A 24,728-nucleotide genomic window follows, 5' to 3' on the forward strand; every position below is an offset into this window, starting at 1 on the left:
GAGTTTCAAGAAACTATTTTGAAGGTTTACGAACAGACTTTGATTCCCGTACAAAACATGTTACAAGCTTTGAAAGAAGAAGTTGATATATTAACTCGTAATCAGATCGTAATCCGAGAAATGTTAAGAAATAAATCGAAACCGAAACCGACAAGGCTCATAAACGTCAATAGAAGATGTTCATGTTATCGCAAGTGAAGATGACAACTTAATTGTAAATATCACAAAAAGTTAGAATCAAATCTGTCTACAATTATTTGATCAATTGTTGTTATAGATACATCACGAGCATGGAAATATAGTAAATGGAAAAACATAATACTCCCTTTTCGTTATGAGATCTATATATGTCTTCTATAATAAGTCTTTTATTATCTTCATTAAAATATTTTGATATCGGTAATATAAAAACATCACTGATAAGCATACTGTACTGCGGAAAAAACGTAATTATTATAGATTAGTTTAACAACGCGATTTATTATACAGTGCTTAAGTGGATCGGTCGCTTTACGCCCTCTGCTAAAATATTTTCACTATAAGATATAATAATGAAAATGTACAGTTATAATTTGTGCAGAAAATAATACTTATAATGTATTAATTAGTGTTAATGTGAAATACATTCGGACTTAAAGATGGTTAATGAATTAAAAACAGTTTCCGGTGATGTTGCGAATAAAGAAAAAATTGCAGTCGATATCGACTATGCTCTGGATGTAGCTGGTAAGTTGAAAATAATATTATTTCTATATTTTCCTAAATCAAATCTAGTTTTATCGAATGTCAAGGTTAAAGTCTAGTTTAAGCGAAGTCGCAAATATAAGATAAGAATATAATATACTAGCTGACCTGGCAAACGTCGTCTTGCCAAACTACTACCTTTAACTCAGCGCCATCTGTTAGAATTGTATCAAATAATAAACAAATGTTAATGTTATCGTAATTTTAGTAAGGATGCCTATTTTTTTGAAAATGAAATATAGCCTATGTCACTCAGGAATGATGTAGCTTTCCAACAGTGCAAGAATTTTTCAAATCTGCCAAGTAGTTTCGGAGCCTATTCAATTCATACAAACAAACAAACAAAAAATCAAACCTTTCCTCTTTATAATATTAGTATAGATATGATAGATAAATGGTAATTGATATAATAAATATCGTTTATAACAATTTTCAATTTAAAAAAAATCAAATTAGAATTTTTTAAATTTAACATAATATTTATGTTTTACTAAACAAATGAACGGTAAAAGTAATTCTAAAAGTCACCAACAAAGATAACGAAGTATACCTAAACTGTTAATTGTTTTTTTTTACATATTTTAAATATGTATTAAAACATAAGAACATGTATTTCTTCCTGTGCTTTACATTATTTGACTTGTACTCAATTATGTCAATTACGACTGGCATCTCGATAATTTCGTTGTAAATCATAATTTATATATTTAATCAGACAATTACAAGCTTATTGTATTGTACTTAATTTACAGGAGTGTCCTAAATATATAAACTAATATCAGTTTTTAAAATCAGCTGACATAATATCTTGATTCATATTGGGTGATCACAATCTTATTGATTACACTTACGACTTATTACTAATCACTACTACTTCTAACATAATTTTTCTGTTCACATGCTATTCTATTATCTATAGAATTCATCTATTATCTATAAAAAAAATTGATTAACTAACAGATCACAATGCCACAGAAGAAAGAAAAGGTGCAATATTCGCTTTAATTAAAGGGAAATTGTTTTATAATATTTGTGAAGCAGTGATTATACATCACTGACTAATCTATATTTACCCAAACGAATATTTGACGACAGTTTCACATAATTCGTCGAAAACATTATGAACGTTAATCTCCTAAGAAAATAATATAATGAAGATGAAAAGTTAACATTGTACTTCTTATTTTATTTCTAGAGTATCATGACCCGTTTGGCATTTTTTCATTCATTCATTAAATTTCATTTTTTAGATTGCATTTAATAACTGGTATTCATGATCTGGTGGACATCTTAGAAATTATGAAAGTGCATTAGTCAGTTTTTAATTGTAATTTTATATAAATATCTGTTCAATATCAATCAATTGTCTGATAGATTATTTAATTTTAACAAATGCTCCGAAGAGTTGTTTGTGCCTCCTTTATCCCTCCTGTCTCACACACCGTACGAGCCAAATTTGGTCCACTTTACAAGACATTTTCTTTTGCGAACTGTGGAATCAACTCTCGGTAAATTTATTCCTTGGGAGATACGAGTGATGATACGACCTTCAATTGTTTAAAAAATGAGTATGCTCATCCCTTAAAGGCCGGCAACGCACCAACTAAAATGGGTCCCATGGACTCCAAATGGACTTTTTAGGCGTCCCGTAGGTTCGTCTGGTTCTATGCCATAAAAATCATGTTAATAATCTATACAAAAATTTAAATGTAACTTTTTCCGACAGGAAAATAATAAATCTCAAAATAGTTTCGTAGTAGTACATTTTAAGGATAATTTTGTTCTTAAGGAAAATCTCATAATGCTATAATAACTGTCATATAAATCTTAACGCTAGTTATCAAACTAAGAAATGTTTAGATTACTCATTATTTCAAATATAATAAATCACTATGTATACACCATTATCTTATGTGTATGTTTATCTGATCTCTATGAAAATGATGATGCTAAAGAAATATCTAAAAAGTAGGTCCATCGAAATAGTTTCACATTTATACATATTTATATGTATAATAGTAGTTTGTCAACAATTTTCTTGGTGGGTAAAAGTTTTAGCGCGTACGTCTAGTGGTGTGAACACATTCACAACTTGCGAATGACTGGACCGATTTAGACGAAATTTTTTGTGTGTGTTCAAGGGGTTCTGGGAATGGTTTAGATTCACAATTTTGTCCGCTGGACAATGTTTTTTTAATTAATTTTCAATTTATTAGTTGTTGATTTTGGAATGTTTTACATTGGATCCGACAGACGGCGCTACCATCGCAGTGTCAAATTTTAAATAATATTCGAATTTTAATTTTAGTCTGTCCCGAAATTTAAAAAAAGTTTTGTTATCATTGTGTTATATCGTGTGTGACCATGTGCTGGATCGTTAGATATTGTCATAACATTTGAATAATAATTTTCATCAAAATGGCTTATTAAAAATTGAAATTTTGAAATTAAAGACGTGTAGACAGGACAACGTCTGTCGGATCCGCTAGTATAGTTAAATATTGAATGCTATGGATGTTTTATTTAGGTTTTTTTAAGGATGTTTTGTTAAGGTTTAACATTATTTGTAGGTCTCGGGTGGTATAACATTCGCTACAGTCTCTGCCTGGCTCTCTTTCTCATCGCGGTAATCATAGAGCCTTTAGGTTACGCATACATTCTCCCGGTTGCAAGATGCGATCTACAGATGACGGAGGCTCAACGTGGGTTCATAGGATCCATACCGTACATTGGTAAGATCTTCAAAGCATTCATAATGTAAATATAACACATGACTGAAGAAAATATTATTCATTATCTTCACATAAACGCATATATTACCCACACAACCATATTTTGCCTTAGATATTTTTACTCTTTATTTCTAATACATAAAATTAAAATAAATGTTAAATTCTAATCTATCTTTAAGACTTAATTTTATGCATGAACTTTTTTAGGCATAGCACTTACATCGTTTCCATGGGGCTACGCGGTAGACACGCGGGGCAGGAGAAAAATGGTAGTGCTCAGTTCAGCAGTAGCAGGCTTGTTGGGTGTCCTATCGGGTTTTATGCCAGATTTAATCTCATTTACTGCAATTAAGTTCCTTATGTCCCTCTGGTAAGTTAACATTTTTTTAGTCCAACGCATACGTATCTCAATTGTGAAATTGACATAGTATTAAGCTATTGCTTATATAAAGATTTTTAATTCTACTTGAAAAATTTATTTTAAAAATCTTAGAAATTTGCAAATTTTAAATTTTCTTTAGAATCAAAGTTTAAATAATTGATTTTTATAGTTACTAACAGTATATTGCAACAATATGCATTCATTTTTAATTTTATGTATCGTATGTATAGTAAGAATACGTAAAAATTAAACTTTCTTAATTCAAGTGCTTGAACTAAGCTGTGGAGGAATCTCCAGATTTGTATGATTAGCTTTGGCATGTGCCTGTATATGTCCCGAAAGATTTTTTGCCCAGAATCGCACTAATGATCTCTGTACGTACTATGTTCATCACTAAGTTAACGAAAATACTATATAATTATAAAAACTTACAATTTCAGCCTGGCTTGTCCCGCCGCAGTGCCGTATTCGTTTATTGGTGAGATCATGCCTAGCAAATACAGGGATGTTACTCTATCAGTAACCAACGCAATGCAAATATTTGGATCTGTTTTTGTTCCTTGTAAGTAGAAAATCCTGTCAAATTCATTCACATTAACGGTACGATATCGATCCGTACCATGAGTCTATTAAGAGACAGACACTTATGGGTCAAATTTTCACTTGTCAACGACTATTTTCATTATCTGTAGCTACTTCTCTACTGAGCCCCTTTGCTTTGTTCCCGGCTCTGCAGTTGGCAAGAGAAGTTAGGTGCATAGAAGCAATTTGTTGACACAAATAGTACAACCATGCGAAAAAAAACCTTGACACCAATACTTCGAAATCAGCCATCAAAACAAAGAATTATTAGTTAAGATATAATAAGTATTGATAATACTAATTATATCTTACTAATAATTTGGTATATAAAATGTATGTTTGTTAACCTTATTTCGTGACATAGTTCTTTAAGTTTTTCTATTTACTTTCAGTATTAGGCTGGGCAATCCTACCTCTCACATTTAGAGTTGACTTTGGCCTCTACGAGTTCAAGCCATGGCGACTTTTAACTATTATCTACGCACTTCCGTTTCTATTGGGTGCCTTATTGATGTATTTTGGCCCGGAAAGTCCAAAATATCTCATGTCCCAAGGCCGGCATGATGAATCCTTAGAAGTATTGAGGACAATGTATGCGGTGAATAAAAAGAAATCACCAGACGACTTTCCAGTAAGATTTCTTATCACCTATCATAAATAACAGTGCACCAATGAAATTTCAATTTCTTTGTTTAGTACGAAATTTATATTAGAAATTAAATGTTATTGATTTATTTATTTATAAGTCATAAAACAACATGTATGCTTAAAATATACCTACAAGAAAGTCTTCACAAATTTTATACATATACACATCAATTATACTAGAATATAAAATCTTCACTAAAGAAAAAAAACTAGAAACTTAAACCTCATCAAGAGCTTGATAAACAAAATTACCGTTAATGATTGTTGTAAAATACATCAATAGCTTCATTTTTGTTAATAATAGACGAGCCCATAATAAAAATCATTAAATCAAAGTTATGTTAGTACAAAAGCCTATACAAAAGAATTTCCAACTTAAAAATGTGCCTATAGTAACATATTTAATCAAGATATAAATATTTACAGATAAAATATCTACGCATGAATGAAGATCTAAAGGAGGAAAAGCCATCGTTCTTCAAATCTTTAGCCATACAATCGGCACCATTGTTAAAGCCACCATATATACAATGGATGGCGTTAATAGGATTTCTGCTATTAGGAATATTCGCAAAGTAAGTTTCTAATACCTAGGTAATACTGAAAATGTTTAGAAAATTCGATGGAACCACTGAGTAAAGCAGTGGGATCATTCTTCCTTAGGGGTCTTCCATGGTATCTTTGTACGCTTTCACCGCATCTTTAGGGCTCTATTAAGTTCTTAAATAACAAGACAATTAACATACGTTAAGTATGGTTTCGGCTATTAAATTACTCACACATTAAAGTACAAGAAAAACATATACTAAATTATAATTTTATGGTAGACTAGATGACTCGGTGAACTTCGTATCAACTACATATTATATTTGTGTCAACGCTCAATACAGTTTTTGTAAAACAGACAAAAGATCAGACCTCATACTACCGCTATTAAACACACATTTTTGAAGCCATCTATAAATATATGAGAGCCAAATGACAATTATTTTTTTCTAAAAATATTTCCCAGCTAGAAACAGATTTAAAAAATTATATTTTTCTTTTCTATAGTTATTATTTATATATGTTTCATACCGGTGAAAGCTTCCCAGAACTTCCACAAATATTTCAATATCATATTTAAACAATTCTGTGCTGCCATTCTGGAGTTTTAGCGAGCCATCGAACAGAAATTAGTTTTTATATAAAAATGAATATTATATAGTGATAATATTCGATTATTTAATCAGACGATGGTACCGATACTAACTTTTAGTACACTCTTATAGAAGACTATATCAAATAAATGTTATATCTTCTTTTAGCTTAAATGGTCTATACGTCTGGTTACCTGCTGTTTTGAATTCCGTTTTAACTGGCGGAGGAGAAGGCCAAACAGCCTGTCAAGTACTTGCTCAACAACAAAATCAGGTAAGAATTAATTCCATACTACTACATACAGCTGATATACATAAACCATTTACTAAATGAAGGCAGAAAAGAGATAGTTAAGTACATCAGTACATCCGCAAGTGCATCAACGACTTTTGCTTGTAGAAAATCCTTATCCTTAAATTATCACATTTCATTTTAAAGGCAGGAACGCAATCACTGATATGGATGTCCATGGGCAGCGATGACTGCCATTTATTCACGCCCTGCCTTGAAAATGAGTTCTCATACATTTTCTTTTTTAGACAGGCGTTGGTGTGGAATGCATCGAAACAATTGATTCAATGACCTTCATCATTAACGCCCTCTCAGGTCTTGCATGTGCCATTATTGCAATAGGAGTCAGCAGTGTAGTACGAGTTATCGGAAAGAAAAATCTCCTTATAGCTTGTTACACACTCATTGGATGCGTGTGTGTAGGCATTAATTTTGCGACGCAACAAATTTTGTTTGCAATTCTGGTGTCTTCGTTTCCTATCTTGGGTCTATGTATTGGACCAGTTAACGCTTTCGCTGTGGATATTTTTCCAACCAACTTGAGGTGAGTGTAGTTCTTTTGTGTGTTTTTTTGCTACGAGTAGATGCTACCATCATATATAGGTATACCTTCTTAATCGTAGGATTTTTCCTGAGATTTATTTTTTAGGATTTCGTTGATACGACCGAAATTGTGATTTATTTTTTGTTTGATCCTATAAACACGTACATATTAAATACAATATAGATAGAGAAGAATTACTGATTCATAGTTAATATTTTGCAGAGGTATGGCCGTCAGTTTGTCTATGATGGTTGGTCGTTTTGGGTCGGTCGTTGGTGTAAATGTTGCTGGAACATTGCTCAGTTCTGCCTGTGAAGTCACGTTTTATGGATATGGAGGATTATTGTTCTGTAAGTTATGTCTTCTGGAACTACATAGTTAATTTCACGTCTGTTTAGGACGTGAAATTAAATTTTTAAATTGGATGTAAAGAGCCTTAATTATTTTCAGTATGTGGGCTGCTGAGCTTTTTACTCCCAAGACCAACGGCGAAGCCGAAGCAAGATATAAATTCTGTGTCAACAAAGTTGTAGGGAGAATCAACAGGCAACAAGTTAGCATTCACTTTGATAGTTGACACATCAAAAAGACGCTTATACATATATTATTTACTATTATTATCGTTGTATAAAGCTTTAATGTGATTTGTGGAAAGTCAAAGTATTTTTTAAATACCTATATGTCTCGTAGACTACAAATGTTAATTAAGTAATTATAAGGTAAAACAACCCTCATTGTGCAAAGATTTTGTGTATTAGATGTGTGATGTGTTGATTATGCACAATTAAATGTGAAATATGTATTAATGTTTGTGATTGAATCACCTTGCCCGATACCCGTGGACGCTGGATTTCTGTAAGAATGATCTCAATAGATCGCTTTAAAAAGTATAACCGACTCCAATCATACTATAAAGTATTAAGTTAAAATATACCTAATTTCATTGTTTTACCATGACAAATGTAGTCTGTTGGGTTGAGAGTTTTTTTACGGCTACGCACTATTTCATGTATTCCTAAAAATAATATATCTACTTTCATTTTTTATATTGGGTATCAAGATTATTACCGTCGAACTATAATGATGTAACAGTGCTGTCAACATAAACATAAACAATTAGGGTACTTTAGCACTGCTGCGACCACAATTACAAGGACTGTATGGACTACATAATATATTCTTTCCACATCATATACGTACAATACTCATATTGTCTGTATTTTACTTTTTACAGTCTGTTACAAAATACTCACGTGATATATTTCAACATAGGAAATAGAATTTTCCTCTATGAAAATGACAGTTCGTGTCGACATATTTAGTTTTCGACTTTCTACATACACTACAGTAAAGGCATCTTGACTAAGCCCCCTTATTTCCCTAAGCGTGTGCGAACGCAGATATTTGTCTTTTTCATTTGTTTTTATAATATGTTAATTGCTTCTAATTGCGATGAGGACCAGAAGGCGGTTGGAGCTCCTCTTCCCTCCGTGTTGTTTTCAATTTACATTCTCATCCGCCTGATCCGTTCTGCTCTGGGATAAAATTTAGAAATACATCGCCATTATATTGTTATTTTTTTTTACCTGGGGAAACCCGATAACAGTTGACGTGATAATAATATTTTTTTTGGACGTGCGCTATGGAAATACAGGCGTTGCTCAGTGCTCTCTCTCCGCGCCTACGAGTTTAAAATAAGACTCTAGGGTTAAAACAGACTAGTAACACATCAGTTGAGTTTGACTGAATCGATGTTGTCATAAATGCGGACTTAACCAAGATTTAGTTTATATGTAAATAAATATTAATTTAACAGTAAACATGTAATAAATTTTAATAAATTACCCTATAAAAGTAACTATAGTTTTCCTGCAATAATTGCACCAATAATAATTTATGGTGGCTTGGCTTATGCATATGTAATAAATCTATTTTAAGATTTACTAAAAACTTTCTCTTATCTTGGGTCTATGTATTGGACCAGTTAACGCTTTCGCTGTGGATATTTTTCCAACCAACTTGAGGTGAGTGTAGTTCTTTTGTGTGTTTTTTTGCTACGAGTAGATGCTACCATCATATATAGGTATACCTTCTTAATCGTAGGATTTTTCCTGAGATTTATTTTTTAGGATTTCGTTGATACGACCGAAATTGTGATTTATTTTTTGTTTGATCCTATAAACACGTACATATTAAATACAATATAGATAGAGAAGAATTACTGATTCATAGTTAATATTTTGCAGAGGTATGGCCGTCAGTTTGTCTATGATGGTTGGTCGTTTTGGGTCGGTCGTTGGTGTAAATGTTGCTGGAACATTGCTCAGTTCTGCCTGTGAAGTCACGTTTTATGGATATGGAGGATTATTGTTCTGTAAGTTATGTCTTCTGGAACTACATAGTTAATTTCACGTCTGTTTAGGACGTGAAATTAAATTTTTAAATTGGATGTAAAGAGCCTTAATTATTTTCAGTATGTGGGCTGCTGAGCTTTTTACTCCCAAGACCAACGGCGAAGCCGAAGCAAGATATAAATTCTGTGTCAACAAAGTTGTAGGGAGAATCAACAGGCAACAAGTTAGCATTCACTTTGATAGTTGACACATCAAAAAGACGCTTATACATATATTATTTACTATTATTATCGTTGTATAAAGCTTTAATGTGATTTGTGGAAAGTCAAAGTATTTTTTAAATACCTATATGTCTCGTAGACTACAAATGTTAATTAAGTAATTATAAGGTAAAACAACCCTCATTGTGCAAAGATTTTGTGTATTAGATGTGTGATGTGTTGATTATGCACAATTAAATGTGAAATATGTATTAATGTTTGTGATTGAATCACCTTGCCCGATACCCGTGGACGCTGGATTTCTGTAAGAATGATCTCAATAGATCGCTTTAAAAAGTATAACCGACTCCAATCATACTATAAAGTATTAAGTTAAAATATACCTAATTTCATTGTTTTACCATGACAAATGTAGTCTGTTGGGTTGAGAGTTTTTTTACGGCTACGCACTATTTCATGTATTCCTAAAAATAATATATCTACTTTCATTTTTTATATTGGGTATCAAGATTATTACCGTCGAACTATAATGATGTAACAGTGCTGTCAACATAAACATAAACAATTAGGGTACTTTAGCACTGCTGCGACCACAATTACAAGGACTGTATGGACTACATAATATATTCTTTCCACATCATATACGTACAATACTCATATTGTCTGTATTTTACTTTTTACAGTCTGTTACAAAATACTCACGTGATATATTTCAACATAGGAAATAGAATTTTCCTCTATGAAAATGACAGTTCGTGTCGACATATTTAGTTTTCGACTTTCTACATACACTACAGTAAAGGCATCTTGACTAAGCCCCCTTATTTCCCTAAGCGTGTGCGAACGCAGATATTTGTCTTTTTCATTTGTTTTTATAATATGTTAATTGCTTCTAATTGCGATGAGGACCAGAAGGCGGTTGGAGCTCCTCTTCCCTCCGTGTTGTTTTCAATTTACATTCTCATCCGCCTGATCCGTTCTGCTCTGGGATAAAATTTAGAAATACATCGCCATTATATTGTTATTTTTTTTTACCTGGGGAAACCCGATAACAGTTGACGTGATAATAATATTTTTTTTGGACGTGCGCTATGGAAATACAGGCGTTGCTCAGTGCTCTCTCTCCGCGCCTACGAGTTTAAAATAAGACTCTAGGGTTAAAACAGACTAGTAACACATCAGTTGAGTTTGACTGAATCGATGTTGTCATAAATGCGGACTTAACCAAGATTTAGTTTATATGTAAATAAATATTAATTTAACAGTAAACATGTAATAAATTTTAATAAATTACCCTATAAAAGTAACTATAGTTTTCCTGCAATAATTGCACCAATAATAATTTATGGTGGCTTGGCTTATGCATATGTAATAAATCTATTTTAAGATTTACTAAAAACTTTCTCTTTGGGAATTTTCAATTATTTTTTTATCAAAATAAAATAAATATGTACAGAAACACATTCCCGTAAACTTGAAAGTAACGGTATGAATCTGTCAATGTAATTTCTGTCACAATCTACATTCAAAATAGCAGTTTTCATTTCGTTTCACGTGTACTGAAATACACGCTGCCATGTTTCGTTTAACGAATTTCAATACAATATATAAAAAAATTATACTCAGATGCAATTCTGGCAGTCAAAATTACTTGCCGAGGTTCCAATCAAGGACCCCCGAGACACCTACATAATCAGTTTCAACGAATTCAGGCGACGTATTTCTTAATCCAATTTGAAATTACCGCTATACACCTCTTAAATGGGTAATGTAAACGTAAGAACCAGAATTAATCATATGATCAACTATGGTAAATTTGTAATTAATTTGATTTTGTTAAAATTATGTTTATTTTTTCATATAATGTGTACTTATTTAACACAAATAACATAACTTTTAATTTAATTATACATGAAGAGAATCTCTTCTTTAATAAAATCCCAGAGGCTCTTTTATCTCTGCCTTTTAATAAATTTAAGAAACGTATTAAAGAAAAGCTGTGTAAAAAGGCTGACTATAAAATTAGTTGATAAAAGGGCCTAGGACTATTGCTGGGCAGGCTACTTCTAATTAATTTTCTATATTTGTTTAAAAATAAGATTGATGATTTGCTTTTTTAAAACCCTCCGTCTTCTTTGCCGTTGAGTAGGGATGCCTACAGGTTCAAATTGAATGACGTGGAATAAGTAATACTTATCTTAAGTTCCAAAATAAACGTATTTTATTTATTTTATTTTTATTTAATTACTTTACTGTGGTCGATAGTATTTGATGGCCTAAGGGTCTAGAATCTAACATTATTAATTTAATTAGTGTACTTTAATAAAATTGTTACACATGTAATAAAACAAGGAGGTTTTATTTCTCTATATAAAATTCCTTAAAATTTATACTGGCATACCATATTAAATTCTCGCGCCATACGATATAATACAATATATAATATGAATATATTTATTTAAACTAAAAATTTAAAGAAAAAAATTTTTTGACGCACGTTTCTATCGAGTGTTAAGAAACTATTTTGAAGGAATACGAACAGACTTTGATTCCCTTACAAACATATTACAAGCTTTGAACTTAGAAGTTGATATATTAGCTCGTTATCAGATAGTAATCCGAAATGTTAAGAAATAAATTGAAACCGACAAGGCTCATAAACGTCAATAGAAGGTGTTCATGTTATCGCAAGTCAAGATGACAACTTAATTGTAAATATCACAAAAAGTTAGAATCAAATCTTTTTTTAAATTACTTGATCAATATTCCTTGTTGTTTATAGATACATCACTAGCATGGAAATATAGTAAATGACAAAATATAATACTCCCTTATCGTTAAGAAATCTATAAGTCTTCTATAATTAGTCTTTTATTATCTTCATTAAAACATTTTGATATAGGTAATATAAAAAGATCTCTGATAAGCATACGGCGGAAAAAACGTAATTATTATATTATTAACAGATTAGTTTAACAATGCGATTTATAATACAGTGCTTAAGTGGATCGGTCGCTTTATACCCTCTGCTAAAATATTTTCACTATACGATATAATATTGAAAATGTACAGTTATAGTTTGTACAGAAAATGATACTTATAATGTATTAATTAGTGTGAATGTGAAATACATTCGGACTTAAAGATGGTTAATGAATTAAAAACAGTTTCCGGTGAATTTGCGAATGAAGAAAAAATTGCAGTCGATATCGAATATGCTCTGGATGTTGCTGGTGAGTTAAAAATAATATTGTTTCTATATATTCTTAAATCAAATCTTCTATCGAATATCAAGGTAAGAATACTTTTTATATGATAGATAAATCGTAATTGATATAATAATATCGTTTATAACAATTACAAAAAATTCAAATTAGAATATTTTGTAATTTAAAATAATATTAATGTTTGATTAAACAAAAGAACGGTAAAAGTAATTCGAAAAGTCTAACAAAGATCAAATTATGCAAAAACTGTTAAGTGTTTTTTTTACATATTTTAAATATGTATTAAAACATAAGAACATGTATTTCTGGGCTTTACATTATTTGACTTGTACTCAATTATGTCAATTACGATTTCTGACTGGCATCTCGATAATTTCATTTTTAAGTTACAGTATTGTCCTAAATATATAAACTAATATCAGTTTCTAAAATCAGCTGATACAATATCATGATTCATATTGGTTGGTCAATGGTCATAATAAGAATTAATAACACTTATCACTTATTACTAATCACTACTACTTCTACCATACTTTTTGTGTTCACGTGCTATTATATATTATCTATATAAAGAAAATAGATTAACTAACCACATCACAATGCTACAGAAGAAAAACAAACTTGTGTCTAAAGTCGAATCTCAACTACGTGGAGTCTCTGACTGGGGCAGACTAAACCTAGTCCAATTTAACCCCAAAAAGACACAAGTTTGCGCGTTTTCCGCTAAAAAACACCCATTGTCGCTACTCCTCTTTTCGAAAACACTCTCCTTAAAGCCTCAGCCAGCATTGGAATACTTGGCGTTGACATATCGAACGACGTTCAGTTTCGCGGTCACTTGGAGGGAAGGTTAAATTAGCCTCCAAAAAGCTTGTTTTGCTTAGCAAGGCGAGACGGTTCTTCACTCCATGCCACTGCTTGCAACTAAATAAAGCCCAAATTTGGCCCCACATGGAGTACTGTTCTCACCTCTGAGCGGGGGCTAACTAGTACGAAGAGCGGTTCGAATTGTCGACGACCAATCTCTCTCCGAGCGGCGTGATCCTTTGCGATAGATATGGGGTCATTCTACGTCTTCTACCGCATTTACCATGGAGAGTTTTCAGAGGAGTTGGTCGGATCAATACCTGCAGCTATTGATGTTTGCTTTTTATGTTTTTTTAAGGATGTTTTGTTAAGCTTTAACATTCTTTGTAGGTCTCGGGTGGTATAACATTCGTTACAGTCTCTGCTTGACTATCTTTCTCATCGCCGTAATCATAGAGCCTAGAGGTTACGCATACATTCTCCCGGTTGCAAGATGCGATCTACAGATGACGGAGGCTCAACGTGGGTTCATAGGATCCATACCGTACATTGGTAAGATCTTCAAAGCATTCAATATGTAAATATAACACATGACTGAAAAAACAAATATTTATTATCTTTACATAAACGCACATTTTCATACCCACGCATCCATTGTATACCTTAGGTTTAAAGACATTTTATTCTCATAATAGACATTAGTCACCTACAAAAAGAAACATGGTAGAACTTGGATGAACTGTCATTTCCGTAGATTGGGATCACTCATCTTAATTTAAATATGCCTTAGATATTTTTACTCTTTATTTCTGATACATATAAAGATGAATGTATTGCTTAATGTTAAACACTAATCTATCTTAATTAAGATTTAATTTTATGTATATTATATATATATATGAACTTTTTTAGGCATAACACTCACATCGTTTCCATGGGGCTACGCGGTAGACACGCGGGGCAGGAGAAAGATGATAGTTCTTAGTTCAGCAGTAGCAGGCTTGTTGGGTGTCCTATCGGCTTTTATGCCAGATTTAATCTCATTTACTGCTACTAAGTTCCTTATGTCCCTCTGGTAAGTTAACATTTTTTAGTCCAACGCATACCTATCTCAATTGTGAAATTGACAAAATATTAAGCAATAATTTTCAAGTAGAATTAAAAATCTTAGAAATATGCAAAATTTTAAATTTTCTTTAGAATAAAAGTTTAAATAATTGATTTTTATAGTTATTTACCACGAATGTATATTGCAACAATATACATTCATTATGTATTTTAAAACGTTTCAAAGTATGTATAGTAAAAGAAGTAAGAAAGAAGTAGTAGAATATGTAAAAATTAAACTTTCTTAATTCAAGTGTTAGAAGCTTAGCTTAGGCATGTGCCTGTATATGTCCCGAAAGATTTTTCGCCCGGAAAATAAGTTAACTAAAATACTGAATTATAAAAACTTACAATTTCAGCCTGGCTTGTCCCGCCGCAGTGCCGTATTCGTTTATTGGTGAGATCATGCCTAGCAAATACAGGGATGTTACTCTATCAGTAACCAACGCAATGCAAATATTTGGATCTGTTTTTGTTCCTTGTAAGTAGAAAATTCTGTCAAATTCATCCACAGAGATCTAAGTTGTATGATATGAGAAACATTTACAATGAAAGGAGTTGTTGAGCGTTATGGGACGACATCTATCTCTAAGAGTCTGTTAAGAGACAGACTACTTTCGCAATATGATTTGCATTAACCATTTACCATTTATTGGTCTAAGTTCTCACTTGTTTTATACAATTATTTCCTTTACTTTGTTCCCGGCTCGTAAGTAGGTAAGAAAGGTTGGATGAGCAGGAGCGATTTGTTGTTACAAATAGTACAAAAGATCAATGCGCCACCATGCCTTGACACCAATACTTGACTTATCATCGAAAGAAAGACTTTAATTACTTATTATACCTTAAATTTTTTTCGACTTTTGTGTATAAGATATAGAAAAAAGTATGTTTGTTAACCAATATTTCGTTACATATATCTCCAAGATTTTCTATTTATTTTCAGTATTAGGATGGGCAATCATACCTCTCACGTTTAGAGTTGACTTTGGCCTCTACGAGTTCAAGCCATGGCGACTTTTAACTGTTATCTACTCACTTCCGTTTCTATTGGGTGCCTTATTGATGTATTTTGGCCCGGAAAGTCCAAAATATCTCATGTCCCAAGGCCGGCATGATGAATCCTTAGAAGTATTGAGGACAATGTATGCGGTGAATAAAAATAAATCACCAGACGACTTTCCAGTAAGATTTTTTGTCACCTATAACAGTGCAACAATGATTTTTTCATCTTCTTGCTAAGTACGCAATTTACATTAGAAATTAAATGCTATTCATTTATTTATTTATAAGTCGTAAAACAACGTGTATGCTTAAAATATACCTACAAGAAAGTCTTCACAAATTTTATACATAATATACACATCAATTATACTAGAACATAAAAACTTTACTAACAAAGTAATACTAGAAACTTAAACCTCATAAAGAGGGTGATAAACAATATTACGGTTTAAAAAATGATCGTTGTAAAATATATTGTTTTTTTTGTGGGACCCCTACATCCTAGCCTATCAGACACGCAATCAGGTAGATTTGTGACGGAGTTGCTAAGTAGCAGGAGAGTCCCCTTTCCTAAGAAGGGACGCAATTAAGTTGTAAGAGTTATGTTTGCAATTTACATTAGATGAGCTCATAATAAAAAGCTTTAAATCAAAGATATGTTAGTACAAACAGCCTATACAAAAACTACTAATACTAAAAGACTATACAAAATTTCCAACTTAGAAATGTGCCTTTAGTAGGGCCTATTTAATCAAGATATAAATATTTACAGATAAAATATCTACGGATGAACGAAGATCTAAAAGAGGAAAAGCCATCATTCTTCAAATCTTTAGCCATTCAATCGGCACCATTGTTAAAGCCACCATATATACAATGGATGTCGTTAATAGGATTTCTGCTATTTGGAATATTCGCAAAGTACGTTTCTATAATACCTAGGTAATACTGAAAATGTTTAGAAAATGAAATAGGTACGGCAACAAGACAACAGGCGAACAGCGATTTTCCTACAAGTTTGCAGTCTGCTATCCATTCATCTTCTAGGAAAACTGTCGCGAAAAGACCTTTCCGACCGAATAATGAGGCAATAATCTTTTTTCCTTGACTTTCTTTCTTTATCTTAGTTGGCCGATCCTCGTAAGGAAACACCCACAGAACTGCTATTCTTTTGGTTTCAGTATTGTAGCAATATATGCAGTTTTCATCACCTGTGATGATGTCAAATACAGCATTTAAGTATCCGCCCTTGAACTTTTCTAACATTTGCCAACACCAGCCCATGCCAAGGTGTTTCTGGTCGTCGGTTAAAGTATGGGGAATCTGACGTTGTACAAGATGTACCTTGACGTCTAAATGTTCGTGTAATATTTTTTGAACTTAACTCATACCACTGCCTAGGCTTGCCCGTATCTGCTATAGATTACTCTCTTATCTTCCTCTATCATGCGTCGCACAGCAATGATCTTCAGTAGTCGGTGTTAATGAACGTCCCTCACGCCATCATCATTGAGATTGCTACTTTGCGCTTTGCTAATTGCGCTTAAACTCGTTAAATCGTAAATGGTGGCTCGAGATGGGGCTTCATTAAAGAAATGCTAATCACAGCGAAATTTTTCTCGCGTTAGGATAGGAAGCATTTTCACGAGTATCTGAATAGACTTGCCGCTAAATAACAAAAACAAATGACAAATGTATGCACTTTAGTAGATTACTACACCAAGAGTTCTAAAATTGAAGTTAAAAAATAATAATAGATACATATAAATGTTTCTAACAGGTCAGTTCTAAAAATTTTAAGTGTTACCCACGTTACTCCTCCTTGAGTGACTGACAATTAAAATTATACGATAGAATTGAAGATTCGTATATACTTAAATGCATACGTTTAGTATGGTTTCGGCTATTACATTACTCACACCAGTAAATGTCTTAACAAATACTATATTACAATTTTATTGTAGACTGTGTCGTGTCACGTGATTTGTGTCATCACTTAATACGTTTTTTTTTAAACAGACCAAAGATCAGACCTTATATTAAAGCTATTAAACTAATACATTTTTGGGGCCATCTATAAAAATATATGCCAAGTGACAATTATATTTTTTTATATCGAAAAATGGTTTTTTTTAAAAACTCAGTTGTCGTTTTTAGTATTTTTCTATAGTCATTATTTATTTATATTTCACACCGGTGATAGCTTCCCTGAACTTCCACAAATATTTCAATATCATATTTAAACAATTTTGTCCTACCATTCTCGAGTTTAAGCGAGTCAACAAAAAGAATTTAGTTTTTATATAAAAATTGAATATTCTATAGTTTAATTCGATTCGAATTCGAATTTCGTTCAATTCGAATCAGACGATGGTACTGATACTAACTTTTAGTACACTCTTTTTGTATTAAAATTATATATTAGGTTATATGTAATAGATTATAGAAGACTATATCAAATAAATGTTATATCTTCTTTTAGCTTAAATGGTTTATACGTATGGTTGCCTGCTGTTTTGAATACCGTATTAACTGGCGGAGGAGAAGGCCAAACAGCCTGTCAAGTACTTGCTCAACAACAAAATCAGGTAAGAATTAATTCCATACTACTACATACAGCTGATATACACACACCATTTACTAAATGAAGGCAGAAAAGAGATAGTTAAGTACATCAGTACATCCGCAAGTGCATCAATGACTTTTGCATTTAGAAAATCCTTATCCTTAAATTATCACATTTCATTTTAAAGGCAGGAACGCAATCACTGATATGGATGTCCATGGGCAGCGATGACTGCCATTTATGTACGCCCTGCCTTGAAAATGAGATCTCATACGAAAAAATATTTTCTTTTTCAGACAGACGTGGGTGTGGAATGCATCGAAACAATTGATTCAATGACCTTCATCGTTAACATCCTCTCAAGTCTTGCTTGTGCTGTTATTGCAATAGGAGTCAGCAGTGTAGTCAGGGTTTTCGGGAAGAAAAATCTCTTAATAGCTTTTTACACTCTCATTGGATGCGTATGTGTAGGCATTAATTTTGCGACGCAACAAATTTTGTTTGCAATTCTGGTGTCTTCGTTTCCTATCTTGGGGCTGTGTATTGGACCAGTTAACGCTTTTGCTGTGGATATTTTTCCAACCAAATTGAGGTGAGTTTAAAATTACACGCGATTATTATAAAATTAAATTACTTACACAGCTATATGTAGAATATTAACAATAACGGCGTTCAAATGATTGTGATTGTTGTAAAAAGCAACTATTTTTTTATGTTTCTTTTATTGAATGTGAATGTGAATGAATGAATGAGAAATCGTTCTTTTTTAATCGACTTCAAAAACACAACGGCTCCTCGATTCAACGTGTAGTTCTTTTGTGTGTTTTTTTGCTACTAGTAGATGCTTCATATCTTACCTTATTAATCGTAGGATTTTTCCAGAGATTTTTTGTTTTTTTTAGAATTTCGTTGATACAACCGAAATCATGATTTATTTTTTGTTTGATCCTATTAACACGTACATATTAAATACAATATGGAAAGAGAAGAATTACTGATTCATATTTAATATTTTGTAGAGGTATGGCCGTCAGTTTGTCTATGATGGTTGGTCGTTTTGGGTCAGTCGTTGGTGTAAATGTTGCTGGAACATTGCTCAATACTGCCTGTGAAGTCACGTTTTATGGATATGGAGGATTATTGTTCTGTAAGTTATGTCTTCTTTACTGGAACTACATAGTTAATTTCAAAACTACATAGTCATTATCAAATTTCATTTTTTCTGTTTGGGATCATAAAGAAGAGAAATCTCATTGTTCAAAATGGATGTAAACAATTTTTGTTCCTTTGGACTTGACACTTGACTATGTTCACTACTTAGCCCTGACATATATTAATTAGATGTAAAGAGCCTTAATTATTTTCAGTATGTGGGCTGCTGAGCTTTTTACTCCCAAGACCAACGGCGAAGCCAAAGCAAGATATAAATTCTATGTCAACAAAATTGTAGGGAGAATCAACGGCCTCGCAAAGTTAGCATTCACTTTGATAGTTGACACATCAAAAAGACGCTCCGACATTTAGCGGGATGTAATAAGCGAGCACTTTTATCTTCTTATATATTTACTATTATTATCGTTGTATAAAGCTTGTGATGTGATTTGTGGAAAGTCAAAGTGGGTATTATTAAAATATCTACTATGACTGTCTTTGAATGTCTCGTAGGCACCACTACAAATGTTTAATAAATAATTATAGGTAAAACAAACCTCATTGTACAAAGATTTTGTATATTAGATGTGATATGTATTGATTATGTACAATTAAATGTGAAATATGTATTAATGTTTGTGATTGAATCACCTTGCCCGATACCCGTGGACGCTGGATTTCTGTAAGAATGATCTCAATAGATCGCTTTAAAAAATATAACCGACTCTAAACACACTAAAAAGTATTAAGTAAAAATATACCTTTTTATTGTTTAACCATGACAAATGTAGTCTGTTGGGTTGAAAGTTTTTCTACCACTACACTACATTTTTTATATTAGGTATCAAGATTATTACCGTCGAACTATAATGATGTAACAGTGCTGTCAACATAAACATAAACAAAAGGGTAATTTAGCACTGCTGCGACCTCAATTACTAGGACTGTAGAGACTACATATATTCTTTCCACATCATAAACGTACAATACTCATATTGTCTGTACAGTCTGTTAAAAAATACTCACGTGATATATTTCAACATAGGAAATAGAATGTGGAAATTTTAAATCCATAGGTATATGAATATGTTTAAATTTACTTCTTCAAATAAAATAATTTTCCTCTATAAAAATGACAGTTCGTGTCGACATATTTAGTTTTCGACTTTCTACATACACTACAGTTAAGGCATCTTGACTAAGCCCCCTTATTTCCCTAACCGTGTGCAATCGCAGATATTTATCCTTTTTATTTGTTGTTATAATATGTAAATTGCTTCTAATTACGATGAGGACCACGGCGGTTGGAGCTGCTCTTCCCTCCGTGTTGTTTTCAATTTACATTATCACCCATCAGGGGGGTTCTGCACCCGTTTTGCTCTGCGAAAAAATTTAAAAATACATCGCCATTATTAGGGGTTGTGAATGGGGGGGGGGGGAGGAGCAGGTGTAGGGTTAAAAATAAATGATACTTAACCTAACCTTACCTTTTTTATTGTTGTTGTTTTATCTGGAAAAAACCCGGTAACAGTTGACGCGATAATATTTTTTTTAACATCTCCGGCGCTACGAGAAATACAGGGGGCGTTGCTCAGTGCTCTCCCTCAGCGGCTACTGGTTTAAAATAACACTCTAGGGTTACAACAGAGTACAGACTAGTAATACATCAGTTGAGTTTGACTGAATCGATGTTGTCATAAAAGCGGACTTAACCAAGATCTAGTTTATATGTAAATAAATATTAATTTAACAGTTAACATGTAATCAATTTTAATAAATTACTCTATAAAAGTAACTATAGTTTTCCTGCAATAATTACACCAATAATTTATGGTGGCACGGCTTATGCATATGTAATATATCTGTCGCAGCCGTATTGTATAATCCGCCGTATTACATTACGGCTAGTTGTTTTCAAAAACAGAGCCGTTTTGTAATACGGCGATCTATTTTAAGATTAACTAAAAACTTTCCTGTATTTCTGGGAATTTTCAATTTTAGTTTACAGATAGTATGTACTTATTTAAGCTAACCCATATAAAATAACTTATTACTTATCTATGGTCGATAGTAAAATCTAGCTACCAGGCCATAAACACTAAAAAGAGTTGTGTTATTAATATTATTAATTTAATTACACATGTAATAAAACAAGGTTTTATTTCTCTACATAAAATTATTTTATAATTATTTTATAAGAAATTATTAATGCATCACGTAATAGACTCCGACAGTGAAGATGATCTTCCCTCTGGTTGGGAAGAAAAATCTACTGAAGATGGAAATGTTTATTATGTTAAGTAAGTCCGTAATGGGGTAAATTTTTTTCTCAATCGTGTTTATATTATTGATACAGTTTTAGTATATAAGGCACCTAATTATAAACATGAAATAATTATAAGTAATATCATGTATAATTTCAGTTCTTGCAATAAAAAAATTCAGTGGACTCATCCTCGAACGGGCAGAAAAAAAGTTATACCTAAAGATTTGCCTTTCGGTTGGTCAAAAAAGACAGATGAGGATGGTCAAGCTGTGTATGAACATAAAGAAACAGGAAACACCACTTTAGTTGATCCAAGATTAGCTTTTGCTAAAGAGGAAAAGAAGCATATTAATGACTTCCGTCAAAGATTTGATAGTTCCTCAACAGCTTATCAGGTGTGTACAGAATTGAATATTTATATTTATTCTAGGTAGAAATGTACTATTAATGTTTATCTACTCTTAGCACATATATATTATGGATTATTTGTCTCCGTCATTGAGCCATAAAAATTGTCAATTGATGTAAATAATTGTTTATTTAGTATTTTCAATTATCCATAAAATTAAGGAGATTATGACTTACCCTTTTTGATGTATGATAATGAATGTATATTTTAACTGTCTGTCTCAAGTATTCAAACATGCTTAGTGATCATTAACATTATTTGGTAAGTGACTAACTGATAGCCAGTAGAAAAATCTCTATTTTATTTAATCAATGCTGATGTCCAACTCATAGTCTTATTAAAAAAAATGTAAGATATGAGACTAAAATAATCTTTATAACAAAACCATTTATTAATCCTTTCAGATACTACATGGAGTAGATCTATCTGGAAAATATGCTCTTATAACAGGCTGTAATGCTGGTATTGGGTATGAAACTGCCAAGTCACTGGCAAGGCATGGGTGTAATGTCTTACTTGCTAATAGAAATATGGAAGCAACAAAGAAAGCAATAGAAGAAATCATTAAGGAAACAAATGTGTCAGAGGATAATTTGAAAGCAATACATTTAGATTTGATGTCCTTAAACAGTGTAAAGAAATGTGCCTTGGCGGTAAAGGCAGTGTTTTCTGAGTAAGTTAGTATTTATTTAACATACCTAAATACATAATATGTAAATGGGTACTTGTATGCATTAAGAGAATAATTTTGAGCGCGTCATCAACGATATATACGCACAATGGTGGCAGGTTGGTTTAGGCAGATATAGCAAAAAGCTAACTAAAAAGTGGCCGGACAGTATCTGAATGACTGCCAATTTATTGCTTCATTTTGTTCTGCTTAATTGTTTTAATTTTCGATTGTGCCTGGCTTTGGCCCTTCTCCTATAATCTTTGCTCAAACCTTTGAGGCTTTGAGGTGTCTGCTAAAACAAACTGCTTCATAGGAAACCTTGTGTTTAACGCCTCCCAACTCGACCCTAATGGATACTCTTTGTGACTTTCTTTTTTTTGTACTTAGTAATTAAACAATATCAATAAGAGTAATAATATGACTCCCATACTCACCAAACTCAAATGTATGGTTAGAACAATATTAATATGTCTATAGTTTTCTTTATTATATATTAACAGCAATAAGGCCATATCAGTATTTATGGCCTATCTATCAGTTGAGCAGAAATGATACATTTTTTTTTGCAGCCACTTGGACATGTTGATATTAAATGCTGGGATTTTTGGTCATGCATATGAAGAGACAGAAGACAAAATTGACAAGACAATACAAGTTAATCATTTAAGTCATATGTATCTGGCACTCTTACTAGAACCATTATTGAAGAAGAAATCGCGAGTTGTCTTTGTATCTTCTGAATCACACAGGTATTTTTGAAAAAAAATCATGCATAGCTGATTACCATACTACCATTATGTATATCATATAACTTTTTTCAGGATGGCAAATTTAAAGAATGTATTTGTAAATCAAAATCTGTCTTCTCCGAAGGAATGGTTCAGTGCAATGATAGCATACAATAATTCTAAATTATATAATGTTATTACAGCTAAAGTAAGTTAGGTGTAAAATTGATTTTATTTTAATTATATAAAGTTCACAGGTTTATTTTCAATAGTAAACTTGAAAATTATTTGATAATTTTGTTAATTTGTTTTTATAGAATTTTTTTAATCATTTAAATTTGTTAACTCTTTATGATTTTTTTAAATTGTATATATTATATTACCATCTTCATAAATTAAAATAAAGTTTAAGAAATTAATTTAAATTGTTCATATATTATGGCTTGCTTTTCAGGTTCTAAGTGAAGAATGGAAAGACAAAGGAATATTGGTAAATTCACTCCACCCTGGAAACATGGTGTCAACAAACCTCTGCAAGAGTTGGTGGCTCTATAATCTACTATTCTTTTTAGTTCGTCCCTTTACAAAGTCATTGGTAAGTTTATAAATATTTATTCACTTTATTTGGCTCTGACACCAAAGTTGCAGTATATACAAATGATTGTATATAGTTCTCTCCACTTGAACCTTGGATTGACAAAATGCAAACAAGCAAATAGATAGTTTGTTGTAAACTATACAAACAAGAATTACATTATGCAATTTTATGATTATACCACATACCACCACAAATTAAAAATCCGATAAATGATTTATTTTAGCAACAAGCAGCTGCAACTACTGTCTACGTAGCAACAGCTGCTGAGTTAGAAGGAGTAACAGGCTTGTACTTTAATAACTGTTTCTATTGTGAAGAGTCAACATTGGCCCGAGACAAAGAAATACAAAATGAAGTTTTTTCCATATCCCTTAAGATGGTCCAGCAGCGTATGGGTGTAGATGATATACAACCATATTTAGATAAATATTGTTGTTCAAAATCTTAATTTACTTGCAATAAAATATTTCTATTGTTAATGATAATACTAAGTTGTAACTTATATTATATTATGACTGAAATTATATATTTATGTTAATGAATTTGGGTATT

General features: G+C 32.0%; 3 protein-coding genes across 5 annotated transcripts; all 3 read left to right on the forward strand.

Annotated features, from left to right (window-relative positions):
* Positions 1-557: 557 nt before the first annotated feature.
* LOC123689100 (synaptic vesicle glycoprotein 2B-like) lies at positions 558-20,131 on the forward strand. The gene is made up of 11 exons (XM_045631276.1): positions 558-592; positions 12,747-12,871; positions 14,063-14,224; positions 14,585-14,747; positions 15,139-15,260; positions 15,726-15,964; positions 16,557-16,705; positions 18,267-18,372; positions 18,647-18,942; positions 19,370-19,497; positions 19,718-20,131. Exons 2-11 carry the CDS (start codon positions 12,784-12,786, stop codon positions 19,798-19,800), a joined length of 1,536 nt encoding a protein of 511 aa, XP_045487232.1. The 5' UTR covers positions 558-592; positions 12,747-12,783; the 3' UTR covers positions 19,801-20,131.
* On the forward strand, positions 568-20,131 carry LOC110996739 (synaptic vesicle glycoprotein 2A). Of its 3 annotated transcripts, XM_045631275.1 has the most exons (12): positions 568-726; positions 3,315-3,476; positions 3,684-3,846; positions 4,299-4,420; positions 4,833-5,071; positions 5,515-5,663; positions 6,396-6,501; positions 6,768-7,005; positions 9,030-9,087; positions 9,310-9,437; positions 9,538-9,667; positions 19,850-20,131. In XM_045631275.1, exons 1-11 carry the CDS (start codon positions 639-641, stop codon positions 9,618-9,620), a joined length of 1,536 nt encoding a protein of 511 aa, XP_045487231.1. In that variant the 5' UTR covers positions 568-638; the 3' UTR covers positions 9,621-9,667; positions 19,850-20,131. The 3 variants fall into 3 exon arrangements, with proteins under 3 accessions (XP_045487231.1, XP_045487230.1, XP_022120249.2); XM_045631274.1 differs by lacking the exon at positions 19,850-20,131 and having other exon boundaries at positions 9,538-9,889; XM_022264557.2 differs by lacking the exons at positions 9,030-9,087; positions 9,310-9,437; positions 9,538-9,667; positions 19,850-20,131 and adding exons at positions 7,286-7,413; positions 7,514-7,865 and having other exon boundaries at positions 6,768-7,063.
* A 1,535-nt stretch (positions 20,132-21,666) lies between these two features.
* On the forward strand, positions 21,667-24,718 carry LOC110996741 (WW domain-containing oxidoreductase). Its single transcript, XM_045631277.1, has 7 exons — positions 21,667-21,802; positions 21,926-22,163; positions 22,582-22,850; positions 23,420-23,599; positions 23,672-23,786; positions 24,033-24,173; positions 24,400-24,718. The coding sequence occupies exons 1-7, from the start codon at positions 21,711-21,713 to the stop codon at positions 24,622-24,624; spliced, it is 1,260 nt and encodes a 419-aa protein (XP_045487233.1). The 5' UTR covers positions 21,667-21,710; the 3' UTR covers positions 24,625-24,718.
* Positions 24,719-24,728: the final 10 nt, after the last annotated feature.

This window comes from Pieris rapae, chromosome 15 (assembly GCF_905147795.1).
Source record: "Pieris rapae chromosome 15, ilPieRapa1.1, whole genome shotgun sequence".
Classification (NCBI taxonomy): Eukaryota; Metazoa; Arthropoda; class Insecta; order Lepidoptera; family Pieridae; genus Pieris; species Pieris rapae.

Coding starts and splice junctions, on each gene's coding strand:
- LOC123689100 (XM_045631276.1), top strand. CDS start 12,784: ATGGTTAATGAATTAAAAACAGTTTCCGGTGAATTTGCGAATGAAGAA. Junction 12,872..14,062: donor ATATGCTCTGGATGTTGCTG/GTGAGTTAAAAA, acceptor CATTCTTTGTAG/GTCTCGGGTGGTATAACATT. Junction 15,261..15,725: donor TGGATCTGTTTTTGTTCCTT/GTAAGTAGAAAA, acceptor ATTTATTTTCAG/TATTAGGATGGGCAATCATA.
- LOC110996741 (XM_045631277.1), top strand. CDS start 21,711: ATGCATCACGTAATAGACTCCGACAGTGAAGATGATCTTCCCTCTGGT. Junction 23,787..24,032: donor ATAATGTTATTACAGCTAAA/GTAAGTTAGGTG, acceptor CTTGCTTTTCAG/GTTCTAAGTGAAGAATGGAA. Junction 24,174..24,399: donor GTCCCTTTACAAAGTCATTG/GTAAGTTTATAA, acceptor GATTTATTTTAG/CAACAAGCAGCTGCAACTAC.
- LOC110996739 (XM_045631275.1), top strand. CDS start 639: ATGGTTAATGAATTAAAAACAGTTTCCGGTGATGTTGCGAATAAAGAA. Junction 5,664..6,395: donor CTATTAGGAATATTCGCAAA/GTAAGTTTCTAA, acceptor ATCTTCTTTTAG/CTTAAATGGTCTATACGTCT. Junction 7,006..9,029: donor GTCTTCGTTTCCTATCTTGG/GTCTATGTATTG, acceptor CTCTTATCTTGG/GTCTATGTATTGGACCAGTT.